This window comes from Taudactylus pleione, unplaced genomic scaffold, assembly GCF_031769625.1.
Source record: "Taudactylus pleione unplaced genomic scaffold, aTauple2 ptg001075l, whole genome shotgun sequence".
Classification (NCBI taxonomy): domain Eukaryota; kingdom Metazoa; phylum Chordata; class Amphibia; order Anura; family Myobatrachidae; genus Taudactylus; species Taudactylus pleione.
The window spans coordinates 955,718-972,455 of NW_028285476.1; the positions used below are offsets into that span (position 1 = coordinate 955,718).

At 42.6% G+C, this 16,738-nt stretch overlaps 1 protein-coding gene across 3 annotated transcripts in view; it reads left to right on the top strand.

Annotated features, from left to right (window-relative positions):
* The window catches only part of TMEM260 (transmembrane protein 260), a 124,910-nt gene that overhangs the window by 85,637 nt on the left and 22,535 nt on the right, over positions 1 to 16,738 (top strand). For all 3 annotated transcript variants that reach the window (XM_088461595.1, XM_088461594.1, XM_088461596.1), the window contains exons 5-7: positions 8,108 to 8,285; positions 10,723 to 10,836; positions 13,372 to 13,551. In XM_088461595.1, the coding sequence (XP_088317721.1) occupies positions 8,108 to 8,285; positions 10,723 to 10,836; positions 13,372 to 13,551 (472 nt within the window). The remainder of the gene's footprint in view (positions 1 to 8,107; positions 8,286 to 10,722; positions 10,837 to 13,371; positions 13,552 to 16,738) is intronic.

Consider the following 16,738-nt stretch of genomic DNA (forward strand, 5'->3'; position numbering starts at 1 on the left):
AGTGATACCCATGCTTGAGCACAGATGGTTAAATCAAAGTAACTGAGGTACTAATTAAGTAACCCGTACTCAAGTATGGCTAGCCTTAAAACCTGGACTGTTAGTGTGCCTTGAGGACTGTGGTTGGGAACCGCTGGCGTAGACTGTGATTGCTGTAGCCTCTACATCAATTACCTGACGTGCTTCCCTGTGGCTTCACTCATGGCGTCGATGCTGCGAGAGAGCACATGTCAGAGGTCACTCCCTCCTAATTCACTCGGCAGTACTGCAGCTAGGTGAGCTACCAAAATTAAGACCGCGAGCTACAGGTTGGAGACCAGTGCTTTTAGACAGTTTTTATTTTAGATACCTACTCCTCTATACAGTCTTCTAAAGTACCTTTTCTAGGTTCAAAGAAATGCCTTGGATAAGGGCTAAGGGACCTATTAAATATTAGCTGGATATTCCCCAAAAACAGCTGTTTACAGTTCACAATTAAGTATCTCCTGATTGTACCATGGAGGGACCACAGCAGATATCTCTGATATTTCCCTCCATTCCCGGGAGCAGACACCGATTCCATAGGTTTCTATGGGGGCTGCTATGCTATTAGATTTACCTCTGGCACCGATAGGTAATGCCATCTCCAGATGTTGATATCTTAGATTAGCCTATGGGCTACATTGCGCAAAGATTGACGGGAGTTTACCGATATTTGCCCAACTACATAATTATTGGCGATAGCCGCACATGCGTGGTCAGTAGACCACACTGGCGCAGGAGTCCCTATAGAAGAGTGATGTGGTCACTTTACTCCAAAAACATTGCAGGCTTGGGCTCCTTTCAGATCCCCTGTCCTTGCTGGTGTATATTGATGCATTCGGTCAATATTTAATTTCTTACAGCGATAAGTATCTGGTCTGAAATCCAATAAATGATAACTATGCCACTAACTTAATTTTTGTCTAAGTACCTTAGGTCACAAAATAATACATAAGAAGATCGTTGCTCAAGTTTTCAAAATGGTCTATTTTAGCGTAATAGATTTCCACATTATTTACACTAGCTGCAGATTATTATATGTGGGATAATGCAGCCCCACTGTACATTATATGGCTATTAGAAATAACCAAGGACATGTAAATGTACATGACCTTATGCCAAATGCTTTTTAAACTGGTAATTTATACATGTATTGCCATTACTTGTGCATTATACAGCACCTTAGGATATATTTTGTTATGAGAAATTCAGGGCTTCCCAAACTGCCAAAAATATTATTTCGCCCTGCAGGGTATCAGAATGGGATGAGTGCAATGTTTCAGACCTTGAGGAAACACATTTATGGCAGTGTGCGATCATGAGCAACGCATGGTAAAATGTGAGAAGTGGGTTGACCTAGTGCTATTACACTTTCCCCAAGATCAATCCAACCTTGAAATACTTGCGTATCCTCAGTACTTGTTATCATATCCCTGTCTCCAAGGGCAAATCACTTATAAAGTACACCAGTAACCAAGAGACCATGTGTCTGCGCCAGTATAAACACTCAGGATTCCCAGTAGCTGATATTAATTGTCAATTTATTACATATAAAACTGAACTGCAGTTCAAAAATAAAATAAATTCAGTATCATATATAAAACACACATTTATGCATATATACTACAAAAATTGCCTCCATACATTGCAACATATGAATTTTATCAATGGTATGTGAATAGATCTTAAAAAGTTCACTGAAAGCTCCAAAACAGCACTTGGATTATGTATATCTCTATTAAACGATTAAATATATTACAGTGCCTTGCAAAAGTATTCACACCCCATTTGAATTGTTCATGTTTTGTTGCCTCACAACCTGGAATTAAAATGGATTGTTTGTAGGTGTGCATCATTTCATTCACAGAACATGCCTACCACTGTGAAGTTGTTTTTTTTTTGTTTTTTTTTTTATATATATATATTGTGAATCAAACAACATTTAGGACAACATAACAGAAAACTTCAGCGTGCATAACTGTTCACCCCCCCTAAAGTCAGTACTTTGTCGAGCCACCTTTTGCGGCAATTACAGCTGCACGTCGCTTTGGAGAAGTCTCTGAGCTTGCCACATCTTGCCCCTGAGATTTTTGCCCATTCCTCAAGGCAAAACTGCTCCAGCTCCTTCATGTTGGATGGTTTGTGCTTGTGAACAGCAATCTTCAAGTCTGACCACAGATTCTCAATTGGATTAAGATCTGGGCTTTGACTAGGCCATTCCAACACATTTAAATGTTTCCCCTTAAACCACTCGAGTGTTGCTTTAGCAGTATGCTTCGGGTCATTTTCCTGATGGAAGGTGAACCTCCGCCCCAGTCTCAAATCACAGTCAGAAACAGGTTTTGATCAAGAATATACCTGTATTTAACACAATCCATCTTTCCCTCGACTCGAACCAGTTTCCCAGTCCCTGCTGCTGAAAAACATCCCCACAGCATGATGCTGCCACCACCATGTTTCACTGTGGGGATGTTGTTCTTGGGGTGATTGGATGTGTTGGGTTTGCGCCAGACATAGCGTTTTCCTTGGTGGCCGAAAAGTTAAATTTTAGTCTCATCTGACCAGAGCACCTTCCTCCATACATTTAGGGAGTCGCCCACATGCCTTTTGGCAAACTCAAATCGTGTCTTCTTATTTTTATCACTAAGTAATGGCTTTTTTCTGGCCACTCTTCCAGAAAGCCCAGCTCTATGGAGTGTACGGCTTATTGTGGTCCCATGCACAGATACACCAGTCTCTGCTGTGGAACTCTGCAGCTCCTTCAGGGTTACCTTTGGTCTCTGTGCTGCCTCTCTGATTAATGCCCTCCTTGCCCGGTCTGTGAGTTTTGGTGGGCGGCCCTGTCTTGGCAGGTTTGTTGTGGTACCATGTTCTTTCCATTTGATGATGATGGATTTCATGGTGCTCCGGGGGATCATCAAAGATTTGGATATTTTTTTTTATAACCCAACCCAGAACTGTACTTCTCAACAACTTTGTCCCTGACTTGTTTGGAGAGCTCCTTGGTCTTCATGGTGTGATGCCTCTTGGTTAGTGGTGTTGCAGCCTCTGGGGCCTTTCAGAAAAGGTGTGTTTATAGGGACAGATCATGTGACACTTAGATTTCACACAGGTGGACTTCATTTCACTAATTATGTGACTTCTGAAGGAATTGGTTGCACCAGAACTTTTGAGGTGCTTCATAGCAAAGGGGGTGATTACATATGCACATGCCAATTTTCAGAATTTTATTTATAAAGATTCCTTTTTATTAGGGATGTGCAGGCTCGGATAGGTTCGAGTTTGCACGTGGAGTTCGGATTTTTCCCTCCAAAAAAACGGAACTCAGAACGAGGCAAAACGTCATCTTACATGGACGAACATCATCATTCCTGGTCTTTTGTCCAGGAATGATGATGTTCGTCCATGTAAGATGACGTTTTGCCTCGTTCTGAGTTCCGTTTTTTTGGAGGGAAAAATCCGAACTCCACGTGCAAACTCGAACCTATCCGAGCCTGCACATCCCTACTTTTTATATATATTTTTCTCATTTTACTTCACCAAATTAGACTATTTTGTGCAGATCCATCACATAAAATTCAGATTAAATAACAGGTTGTAATGTAACAAAAAAGGAACAAAGCCAAGGGGGTGAATACCTTTGCAAGCCACTATATATTCATCAATCCAGACACAGATGACAAAACTGTGTGAAATGTCTCTGCAAGAATAAGTACATGTGATCTCTAGTAAGTGGCACAGCCGCACAACTTGGAGCCACCTGACAGGTTAGCAGCTATAGAAACAGTTCCCAGCTAGTCCTGATAGTGAGGAGTATTAGAAGTGAGTATAGCAGCAGTGTGCACAATATGTGTTTGGTCCGGCTCTCACATCCCGCTAAGTGCGGTCCACTCAGTCCGGTTCTCACCTCCCACCAAGCACGGTGAGAACCAGACTGAGTGGACCGCACTTACATGGAAGGTCGACACATGTTTTTGTTCGGTTTAGGCACTTACCCCAACAGTTAAGGTTAGTAACCAGGTGGGAGAGTTAGGGTTAGGCACCTACCCCAATAGTTAGGCACCAGGAGGGAGGGTTTGGGTGAAGATTAGGGTTAGAAAAAAAGGTGTCTACCTTTTTTAATGTGTCGACCTTTTGTCTCTGTCGACCTATTGCCTGTCTAACATCTGAGGATATATTTCCTAAAGTGCGTGTTTTTAGAAGTGGAGATACTGCCGGTAGCAACCAATCAGATTTATACTTAACATTCATTTAGCACATTCTAGAAGATAATAGCTAGAATCTGATTGGTTGATGTGGGTAAAATCTCCACTCTAAAAACTCACACTTTAGTAAATATACCCTTGGGTGTCTATCTAGACATTGTTGACCATATGACTTTCTATCTTTTATACCACAACCGTTGGAGCTGGGCTACACATATACATGTTTCATGCTATGCTTTTTTTTTTTTTTTTTAACTAAGGATGTAAACAGATTTGGCTATTTGTCTGTATTTAAAATGTTGGGTTGATTTTGGCTCTTTATAATGCTTGTCTTCTAGAATAGACAGTGGGTGGGTGCATGATATTGCTATGAGGAGGAAATGTTAAACTGAACATATTTACAAGCAATTTTACAATTTAAAATAAAATATTTAAAGTAATAAGTGTAACTTTTGCAGAGTAATATATTTTGGGTGAGCTAGTGAAATAATAAAATATTGATCAGTGATATATGTAAGAAGCATTTATTGTGTTTTTTGTATGGTATACCTGTATATATATATTTTTAACATTTATTTCACTGAGAAATTTAATTGGTGCTCTTTATTAGACTTTATCACTTGCTTCTAAACCCGACCCATGACTTGCTGCAAGTGAAATACCTGCAAACAAAAATTTGGAGTGATTTTCTCATAACCATGTGCATTCATAGTTTTGCTTGCGAGTGTTAACATTGCACCACTTTTTTTTTTTTGTGATGTTGCTTGTTCCATTTAAAAACATGTGACTGTGCTTGATTTAGGTTGTTGATCTCTTATGGGAGCGCATTGTATACATATGCACTATGAGCTAACAGACTGGTTACCCAGCATTGTTCTGCATTTTTTCATTCGTGTCCATGTTTCTGTGGACTTGTGTGCTACATGTGGAATCCCCATTTAAATCATTTCCCCACATCAATGGTGATTCGCATAATTTTCTACCTATTTTCACCAGTGTTTAATATTTGCCAGCTTTATCCATTTATATCTGTGTGCTCACATCCAATGAGAGAATAAGTGCTTCCAGTGAATTGTACCAATGTAAACAGAAAGTAGCAACTGATAATTATCATTTTAACTTCTGTATCCAGTTTGCAACTACTTTGCCTGCACTAAACGCACAACATGTAAGTGTAAACAAGCCTTCAAAGAGAGCTAATGGGTCATCAGGATGAATGCAATAATTTATCTAAATAACTTACATTTATCTACCCTCCCCTCCCACAGTCTAACTCTTCCCCTAGTGCCTAACCCTTCCATTTGGTAGCCTAAATCAAACCCTTGCATCCCTCACCCTAACCTTAACCCTCCACTTTCTCAGCCTAGCCCTCCCCTTAGTGCCTACTCTAACCCTTCCATCCTGTAGCCTAACCCTCCCATCCCGCAGCCTAACCCTTCACTTTCTCAGCCTTACCCTCCCCCTAGTGCCTAACCCTAGGTCTCCCATCCCGCAGCCTAACCCTCTCCCTAGTGCCTAACCCTTCCATCCTGTAGCCTAACCCTCCCATCCCGCAGCCTAACCCTAACCCTTCACTTTCTCAGCCTTACCCTCCCCCTAGTGCCTAACCCTAGGTCTCCCATCCCGCAGCCTAACCCTCCCCCTAGTGCCTAACCCTAGGTCACTCATCCCGCAGCCTAACCCTCCCCCTAGTGCCTAACCCTTCCATCCTGTAACCTAACCCTCCGCTTAATACAGAAGGTCGGCATTGCAGATGTGAATATGTTGATATTCTGCAAGTGTTCTAAGTCAACATTCCGACGATGTCGACATGATGGTGTTGACATTTTGATTGTCGAAATAGTAACTGCATCCCCATGACGATCTGTGAACCTACATTACTGTTCATTACCCTTGAATGAAAGTAAATAATTAAAAGGCTCACAAGCTAAAGTAATTTTATCTTACTCCAAATATCAAAATTAGCTTGATCATATAACATTTATCTAGACCATTGCTGTAAGAATGTTAATTTGTGTCAGGGAAGTGCATTGTTGATGCTAATACACTACTTTTCACTCGGGGCATCTCAGGAGATGTCCAAGCCAAGACTTCCCCTTGACAGAAAGAAATCACATTAGTTGTTGCTCAGCTCTTTTAGGGACTTTATTGTACACCATTCCTGAAAGCGTAACCTAGGAATCAAGATTAATATAGATTTTGATCAGACCCACTAATAAAAAATATCCAGTAGTTAAATGGACTTGGGATGAAAACATAGATCACATACAGTACTGTATTCGTCTATAAAGGTGTAATAGGCAGGTGCCTCTTGCTCTCCCTTGCAGATGATAGTTATTGGGGTAAATCCTCCAAGCCTCCTTCCTAGGGTTCCTTGTCCAAAGAGAGAATATCTTTTCTCCATTCCACGCAGCAAGGCGTCAGTGATACCTGGAAGGAAGGTAAAATCATACAGTAGATACATGGTACATTTTTTTAAAATATAAAAGCTCTAATTTAATGGTGTAAAAATCCTATGCAGTTTGCTGTTGTGTAAAACAAAATGTGATGTTTTTTTGCTGATGGAAAGCCCACACCTAGCAGTTAGTACTGCACCCAACCAGGAAAAGAATTGCCAGTAGTATTTAAAATAGACCATTGGCTAGTAGGACTAGCGAGCTTAGAGTGAGTGATACTCCATGCTTGGAGATATGTTTTCAAATTTGCTAGACTACGGTTCTCCAAAAACTTGGAGGCCTCAAGTGTTCTAACAGGATTATCATGGAGCATTAGGGCTCCTAGGCTCTGTCAAATTTTGCAAGTGTCAGTATCCTAACCCTGTTGGGATGCCGGTGTCAGGATTCTGTCCGCCGAGATCCCAAGCATCGGCATCCCATACCCAACCCATTTATTCATAGTAAAATTAGAAAGATTAGCATGTATCTTCAAGATCCAGTAATTGAAGGATTACACTCACTTCAAAGGTCCCCAGCAAAAGAAATAGAATGTGAGCCAGTGTCCATGGAGGTCGTCAGAGATTGTCTGACGATATCTGCAGAATCACTGGTGGTTAAAGCGGAGAGAAATCCCACTTGGTGCATGCACCCATGTAACAGAAAAAGGAAAATATGGAGAAGTTAGTGAACAAAAGCAGCAATTGGCAAAGCAGTTATATGATTTAGCTGTTTTGTAAACAGATTGGTTTTATGTTTTCAAACTAAACCAGTCCCTTCAGTTTCACACCATTTGTATGTAAAATAAGTAGAAGATAAGTGAAACTAGTGTTATCCAGCGAGTGAAACCTTTGTTCTGAACCTAAGGTAAGTTGCTTTCATCCTTCTATTTATTTTGTTCTACTAATTACAGCATTTTGATTATATACTGGGTTCAGCTATTGTAGAACTGGCGTGCAAGCTGGTAGTGGTAGTTCCACAAGGACTGGAGGTCCACTGTCTTCCTACCCCCGCTGTGTAATATCTTCGCTAGAACAGCTACAGGATAAAGGCAATCATTCACTGATGCTTCTTTTTTCCATGTGTCATTGAATAGGCTTGTTCCCAATACATTACAATCTGTTCTTCTCTTCCTATTTATTTTAACATTACAGGCTTGCTGTGGCTGCTACTCTTGTTCACCCTGGCAAGGGTCTTGAAAGATTAAAACTTCCTATTGTACCTTAAGGGGCACGCCAGGGGTGCTAGGACATTATACAGATGCTCTCACTATTATTCTGCACCTCTTTCTTTATATTTTATTAATATCATGGTTTTGTGGAAATATTACATACTAAAATGATCACTTTTGGTAGCACAGAATGATTGTAGCTATAATATAAAATGCATAACAAACAGGGTTTGTTTTTTTTATAGCAAAAGCAGATTTCCTGTTATCTTTGTTTGCAGGCTTTCTGGCTCGTATGCAGCAGGAATCCTTGCTGCAGGGTTATATTCATTTTCACGTCTAACATGGCAGTGGTCCATTGCAGCAGAGGTTTTCAGCCTAAACAATCTGTTTGTGGCGATTCTTATGGCTCTTACAGTGGAGTTTGAGAAGGCAAAAACTGCAAGTGAGCGATCAAAGGTAACCTGTGTTTATTGGACAAATAATTCAAAGGAACTGAACAATTGTGTCACATATCAGAACCAAAAATAAAATACTCAATTGTTTACTTAATACACAAGATATAATGAAAATACAGCATAAAAAGCTGTCATTCATCGTTATTTTATTATCATTACACTTTTTCTTTGTTTGGATTTATATATATATATATATATATATATATATATATATATATATATATATATATATATATATATGTTTATATGCCTGGGCCACTAACTGTAAAATACATTTAAGTCAACAAAACATCCAATTTAACATTATTTGTTTTATCCATTTATTTTTTATAAAGCGAACAATTATATGTATGTAAAAAAAAATTCCCACGCATTGGCAGAACTTAAATTGTTGCCATTGTTTGTTTGTTGCTCTGCTGACATTAGCCATTGTCTATGCCCTGCAATTGTGTTAAAGAGAACAAATCTGTGCAAAGAATGAAATCTACCCGCTCCCTGATGACAACAATGAAAATGTGAAAAGTGCCTGAAACTTTTACCTTCATATATGTGAATGTCACTAGAAGCGCAGTTACGTACACCTCAATTGTTTTATTTTTAATCTTCGGTTTAGTGGCCTTTTAAAATTGATTTCTGGCTAAGATCTTTGTATTCATTAATCTATAACGTTTGTAATGGTGATGTGTTTAGTAAATTATCATTTCATACTAAAAGCATAGTGAGGTTCACGAATGTGTCGCCAATATCGGGACAGTGGGCTTGATTCAGCAAGGAACATAGTTGGTAATACTCACGCAATCCGCTGATTGTTGCGTACTGCGCTTGCGTAAGCATCGCAGTGCACGAACTAGCCATTGCTACGCACACCCATCGCAGAGTGATTGACAGGAGGTGCCATTTGTGGGTGGTAAAGGGGGGCGGAGGTGGGGTGGTCAGTCGAACGCAGGCGTGCCAGTGCGTTTGAACACCGTTGCAGGGGCATGCATAAATTATCCACTACTATGCCTGAGGCCTGATAGCGTGCGATGAGGTTAGCGATTTTTGAGTAAGGTCAGACTGGCTTGTGCAAGTGTGCGTGAGGCTGCGATGGTACTCTATTGTACCGAGGTTTTTCGCAATCTTGCTAAACATTACAGATGTGTGTAAGGTAAGGTGGGCGTCCTTATGTAGTGCTGTGGTGGCATTGCGATCACAATGAATTAGCTTACTATCGCAGTTGAATTGCGTGCGTAATCGCTATTGAATTTGCAATTGCTTTCCGCAGCGAATCAGGCTTAGTATGGAGAGTGAGGTCCATGAATGTGTCGCCAATATCAGGACAGTAGGGAGAGTGAGGTCCATGAATGTGTCGCCAATATCAGGACAGTAGGGAGAGTAAGGTCCATGAATGTGTCGCCAATATCAGGACAGTAGGGAGAGTAAGGTCCATGAATGTGTCGCCAATATCAGGACAGTAGGGAGAGTGAAGCGCACAAATGTCTCCCCAATCACAAATGTCTCCCCAATATCGGGACAGTAGGGAGAGTGAGGTCCACAAAAAGCTCACCTCCCCAGGACAGTAGGGAGGTGAGCTTTTTGTAAAGCCAGCACAACTTATATAAAACAGTGCATTATTAAAATGTCTACACTCTGGAGGGGCAATGACCTCATAAAAAGATGAATTTACTTTGATCTGTATCTTCCATTGTTTATTTAGATTTCAGGAATCCGCCATGTGAAATGCTTGTGGAACTCTGAAAACAAAACCAGCAGCTCAATACATTGTCAATGAGGGTACAGCTTTACAGTACATTGTTATGGGTTGTAAATCTACTCAAGCAGTGCTGCTCAAATCCAGTCCTCTGGACGTACTGACAGTACATGTTTTGAATATCTTCTTGCTGTAGCAAAGGTGTATCTATTATTGACTGATACATTTGAATTATTTCACTTGTGATTCTGTAAGGAGACCTGGAAAACATGCATTGTTAGCATGTCGCTAGGACTAAATAAATGAACTCTGAGATCTGCCCATTTTATAAATATATACTAGGAGTTGGCCTTTAAAATTGGCGGCTTTGTTTCACAGTGATAATCTTTGAAACGCCTAAAGAAAAGTGTCCTTACACCAAAGAGTATCCTAATGGGTTAGCTGTAGAGTGTGTAATTCATGCCACCTTCCTCGGTAGTATATCTTAGCGTAGTCCCAGCCAATGACTTTAATATACGCTACCAGCATTAATGCTGCTTACGATACATGCCAGTGTGTCCTAGCACATTAAACTATGATTGTGACCTCTAATGTATGTTATCCATCTGTACAGGATAAGAGGTCACTGATGAGTACTGTGGCCATATAAGGATCAAAACAAAGTATAAATCTGCAGTTAGAGTCTTTGTATATGTAAGAGAAAATACTCTTTAAAATCTTTATAATACAATTTTTTTTTTCTTTTTAGATTTCTCGATATGGGGCGTTTTTCTGTGGTCTTAGTCTGTGTAACCAGCATACTATAGTGCTGTATATTCTATGTATGGTATTGTGGGTTCTCGTACACCTGTCAAGGAACAAGGTTTGTGTTTCCTGTGTATCTACACAATTTTACGTTGTACAGTCTGGGACGTGCCTATAATGAGGCGCAAACACAGTCCATTGTACCACATTCATATGAAATAAATGCTAATTTATTCCTACAAAATGTACTTTTAAATGTATGCCTCTGTTCCTTTCTTAGATCTAATAATTAAGTGGATAAATTATAATATCTTTTTTACATAGTAAACACTAGGAAGGGTTTTGTGGTGATGTGTAAAGGAGTGAGAAGGGCCATCACTGACGTATCATGAAGCAGGTAGATTAGGCACACGGCTCCATTTTTCATTGCACCCATTGTCATTCTTGAGTAGAACTAAATCTAAAATTGAAATACTTAAGGTGCGCATCCACTACCCGACTATGGAAAGACAGTACGATTACGACATCATAATCATACAGTAGTTCCTGATCCCCCTGTAGTGCCTACACTGAACTATATGTCGTTCAGTGTAGGCACCCTCCCTCATCCCTGAACATGGTGAATCTGTTGTTATCAGGCAATGATTGATGTCGGAAACGACCAGCGTGAGTACGCATCGTTGGTTGTTTTCGACATTATAGTGCACGATTTATGCACGATTAATGAGCGATTGAACGATTACAATGTCGTAATCGTGCAATCGCTCATTAAAATCGCCTAATGGATACGCAGCTTTAGAATTAAACACACGTAATGCAAAATATGTATTTACATTCTGCCTATTCAAATAAATATTCAACATGTAGGTGACTAGTATAATGTCACTGCCATAGGATTTGTGGGGATGGTAATCTATCCCATGCTCAAACGCTTACTGTACAAATGCACGAGTTCAGTGATCACAAATTAGATCTCTCTGCCTCAAGCATTACAAAGCCGTCCAGTCACACATCTAATAACTGTCTAATAAGTCCCAAATCACTTCTCCTATGTGGCCAGATCTGTTATAGCAGTACTCACTTTTCCCTGCCGTGACATGCTAATGGGTGACATCCACAAATGTGACACACAATTTTAAAGATCTAAAAATAAATGTAAATGAACCTTATTGTATTCATAACACACACTCCAATCAGTTTTTACATACCAAACACACCCCAAGATGTTTTGAAAAACTGCAGCACAAGAAAATTGTATATATAGTTTTTGTGCATTTTTTTGCAGTCCATTTGAGTTGGTGAGCGAGATAATTATATGTACAATGTATGAAAGTACATTTTCATTTATTTTTTTTATCACACCTCTCTTTATCCTGCAGTCCTACAGTAGCATTAACCACATCGCCTTAGTATCTCCTTTGTCCTATTCTCTCCCATGGTTGTCATTTTTCTTTCTCCCTTGCTTTTTGCATGGCTTCCCCCTGCTAGCACTTCTTGGGCTCTCCCCTGCTAGCACTTCTTGGGCTCTCCCCTGCGCACCCTTTTTGGGTTGGCTCTCCCCTGCGTACCCTTTTCAGATTCTTTCCCCTGCTCGCCCTTTTTTCGTTTCTCTCTCACCTGTTCACTCTTTTTCAGTTCTCTCTCCACTGCTAACCCTTTTTTGGGTTCTCTCGCCCCTACTCACCCTTTTTGGGTTCTCTCACCCCTACTCACCCTTTTCGGGTTCTCTCTCCTCTGCTCACCTTTTTGGAACCTTTTCCTCCCTGATTATACTACTTGGGTTCTTTCTGGCCAGCTCGCCCTTCTTAGGTGCTCTCTCTCCCCTGCTCGTCCTTCTCGGGCGCTCTCTCTCCCCTGCTCATCCTTCTTGAGCGTTCTCTCTCCCCTGCTAGTCCTCCTTGGGTGCTCTCTCCCCTGCTTGCCCTTCTCGGGCGCTCTCTCTCTAACCTGCTCGCCCTTTTTGGGCTCTCTCTCCCCTGCTCGCCCTTCTTGGGTGCTCTCACTCCTCTGCTCGCTCTCTCCCCCCTGCTCGCCACTTTTTGGGCGCTCACTCTCGCTCTCCCCTGCTCGCCTTTTTTTGCTTCTTTCTGACCTGCTCACCTTCTTCGGTTCTTTCTGAATGGCTCGTCCTTCATGGGCTCTGTCACCTGCTCACCCTTCTTGGGCTATCTCTCCCTCATTGGTGCAAAAGAGACTGGAGGATTAATTTGTAACTTATGCAATCAGTCATAACATAGATCTTTATATGCACCTTGATCGTCTTATAACACACAGATGCTGAATCTTGTTTCAATTTTTTTGTTGAGTTCAGGATATTCTGTAAGATGCACTATAAGCCTCATTCTAATGATTTCAAGTGGGTTATCTCAAGCTCACAGTTCCTACCTATGAGTATCGTGAAAACGATTGCAGCGGAGGCAATGCAGGTTTTATGATACTTGGGAGTTTTCACTAATAATATTGGCTTCACTTCCAGTCTCACTCTGCCATGCAAAAGATCAGTTTAAAGCAATTTCTAAATAATCCCCAAAGTCATGAGATTTGACAGCATTCACAGGGGCTTGTTACAAATTGGGAAATCCTCTATGTGTAAAATATTATTTGATGTATTCCTGCCTCTACTAAAAAGTAACACACAATATTTCCTGTGCAGGAATTGTCCTCCAGTTATTTGCTGAAGTTAGGAGCAAGCTTCGCTACAGGGCTCTTACCGTACTCCTACCTAATTATTTCTTCATACTTGAATCAAGCACGGTGGACTTGGGGAGACCAGACAACCATTCAAGGGTTCCTAACTCATTTACTTCGAGAGGAGTATGGGACATTCAGTCTGGTAAAAAAAACAAAAACCTGTTTTCTCTCGTTTGAAGTTCAGTAGAATCTTAAATACAATATTATCAGAAATTCCTTTCATTTTCTTTTTCAAGTGTTTAATCTGTTGTTTAGCTGAGTGCATTGGCTGGAAATAAATCCCTACCTCTGATTATTAGTCAGTACTATTTTAAGGCCAGTTTTAGAAGTGCCTGTCTCTATTCTTGCACTGCTATTATAACCACCCCAGAAAGTTATCAGGATGGTGTAGTATAAGTATGTCAGAAAGCAGACTGTGTAGCCAATGAGATTCCGGAATTTCTGTTCTACTTGTCTCCCATTGGCTACACTGTGTTCTGCATTGACATTGGATACTGTCTTGTACGTTCTTTATGTAGCTTAAATATTATATATGATAACATTTTGATTTTAGTTTACTTTAGGTCACTTTTATTGGCATTTACCAGAATAAGTATTCAATTAGCACTAATGTGCGGCTATGCACATCACAGCTAGTACGATAAGCCAGGATCGCAGATTTTCCTGCACAGCTCGATGAGGTGCAAGAAAAAAAAATCTACAATGTTGGTGGCCGTGAGGTGCTTGTGTAATGGCCGGAACTCCAGCATATCGCAGTTAGCGCCAGTAGTTGAGTTAAGGATAATAATTTGCTATATAATTGTACTGTATTGATAATTTAATTCAACCATACAGTAAAGATTTCACACAGCATTTAACAATGTTACATACAGAGAGATGTATGCTATATTTGATAGGACACTAATACAGTGGTTCCAAAATGTTTTTGAATCAAAATGCTCTAGAGCAGCTTTTTCAACCGCTGTGCTGCGTCACCCTAGTGTACGCGCTCCCAAGTGTGCTGCGATCCTGGCTTACCGCAATATCGGACTTGGGCAGCGCTGGGATTTTCCGGGTGGTCAAGACTCGACCCGTCCCATAACCTATGACTCATAGGTCACGCATGTCACGTCTCCTTCCCACCCGCCCAGTGCTGCTCCTTGCCTTCCCACCTGCCCAGTGCTGCTCCTTGCCTTCCCACCTGCCCAGTGCTGCTCCTTGCCTTCCCACCTGCCCAGTGCTGCTCCTTGCCTTCCCACCTGCCCAGTGCTGCTCCTTGCCTTCTCACCTGCCCAGTGCTGCTCCTTGCCTTCTCACCTGCCCAGTGCTGCTCCTTGCCTTCTCACCTGCCCAGTGCTGCTCCTTGCCTTCCCACACACCCAGTGCTGCTCCTTGCCTTCTCACCTGCCCAGTGCTGCTCCTTGCCTTCCCACACACCCAGTGCTGCTCCTTGCCTTCTCACCTGCCCAGTGCTGCTCCTTGCCTTCCCACACACCCAGTGCTGCTCCTTGCCTTCCCACCTGCCCAGTGCTGCTCCTTGCCTTCTCACCTGCCCAGTGCTGCTCCTTGCCTTCTCACCTGCCCAGTGCTGCTCCTTGCCTTCCCACCTGCCCAGTGCTGCTCCTTGCCTTCCCACCTGCCCAGTGCTGCTCCTTGCCTTCTCACCTGCCCAGTGCTGCTCCTTGCCTTCTCACCTGCCCAGTGCTGCTCCTTGCCTTCTCACCTGCCCAGTGCTGCTCCTTGCCTTCTCACCTGCCCAGTGCTGCTCCTTGCCTTCCCACACACCCAGTGCTGCTCCTTGCCTTCTCACCTGCCCAGTGCTGCTCCTTGCCTTCCCACACACCCAGTGCTGCTCCTTGCCTTCTCACCTGCCCAGTGCTGCTCCTTGCCTTCCCACACACCCAGTGCTGCTCCTTGCCTTCCCACACACCCAGTGCTGCTCCTTGCCTTCCCACACACCCAGTGCTGCTCCTTGCCTTCCCACACACCCAGTGCTGCTCCTTGCCTTCCCACACACTCAGTGCTGCTCCTTGCCTTCTCACCTGCCCACTGCTGCTCCTTGCCTTCTCACCTGCCCACTGCTGCTCCTTGCCTTCCCACACACCCAGTGCTGCTCCTTGCCTTCCCACACACCCAGTGCTGCTCCTTGCCTTCTCACCTGCCCAGTGCTGCTCCTTGCCTTCTCACCTGCCCAGTGCTGCTCCTTGCCTTCCCACACACCCAGTGCTGCTCCTTGCCTTCCCACACACTCAGTGCTGCTCCTTGCTCCGTCCTCACTGCTCAATCTGCATAAATTCCCACCACCGAGGGAGAGGAAAACTGAGCTCCTTCAAAGTTTGGGCCAGTGTATTTTTATTTAATTTATTACTGTGTGGTACTATGTGTGTAATTAGTGTGGGGTAATGTGTGTATTTACTGTGGGGACCAATGTGTGTAATTCCTGTGGGGGACTATGTGTGTAATTACTGTAGGCTAATGTGTGTGTAATTACTGTGGAGGCTAATGTGTGTGTAATTACTGTACTGTGGGAGCCAATGTGTGTGTAATTACTGTGGTGGACAATTATTATTTTTTACAGCGGGGCCAATGTGTTTCATTACAGTGGGGGACATTTTTTTTATTACTGCGGGGGCGATTGTGTTTTATTTTTTTGCTGTTGAGGGAAATGTGTTTTTTTGTCTTTTTTCTGTGGGGGCCAATGTGAGTGTATTTTTTTTTCCCCCTCAGGGCCAATGTGTGTGTGTTTTTTCCCATGGTGGACAAAGCGTGTGTTGTTTTCAGGGCCGGATTAAGGGGGGGGTGACGGGGGCGGTTGTCCCTGGGCCCCCACACACAGAGGGGCCACCACACAGGGTCGATGTGACCATGCCGAGAACAGGTGCCAGCAGCACCTGTTCCCGGGAGGAGGTTCTGCAGCTGCGGCTATTCTACTGCATATGTCAGTTTTCTAAGGGGGGAGGGGGGACCAGCGGCTTCATACATTCCCTCCCTTACTGCCCACATTTGGGGCGGAGCCAATACATCAAGCCACGCCCCCGTGACTGTCCCGTGGTTATGGGTGGGGCTTGTATTGGCTCCACCCCCAATGCGGGCAGTGTAAGGGGGGTAATGAGTGTGTCGGAGGTCATGCCGAATAAATGGAGGAAGTGCCCGTGTCCTTTTGCAGTCTCTACCAGCAGCAACTGCTGCGTCAATGGTAAGAATGTATGTACTGCTTTAGTGTGTGCGTGTGCCCGTGTATATATGAATGTTTATATGTGTATACTGTGTATGTATGTGTTAGTGTGGGTATGCTGTTTATGTGTATGTATGAGTGTTTGCCCCTGTCTTCATGTGGCCAGGGGGGCCCT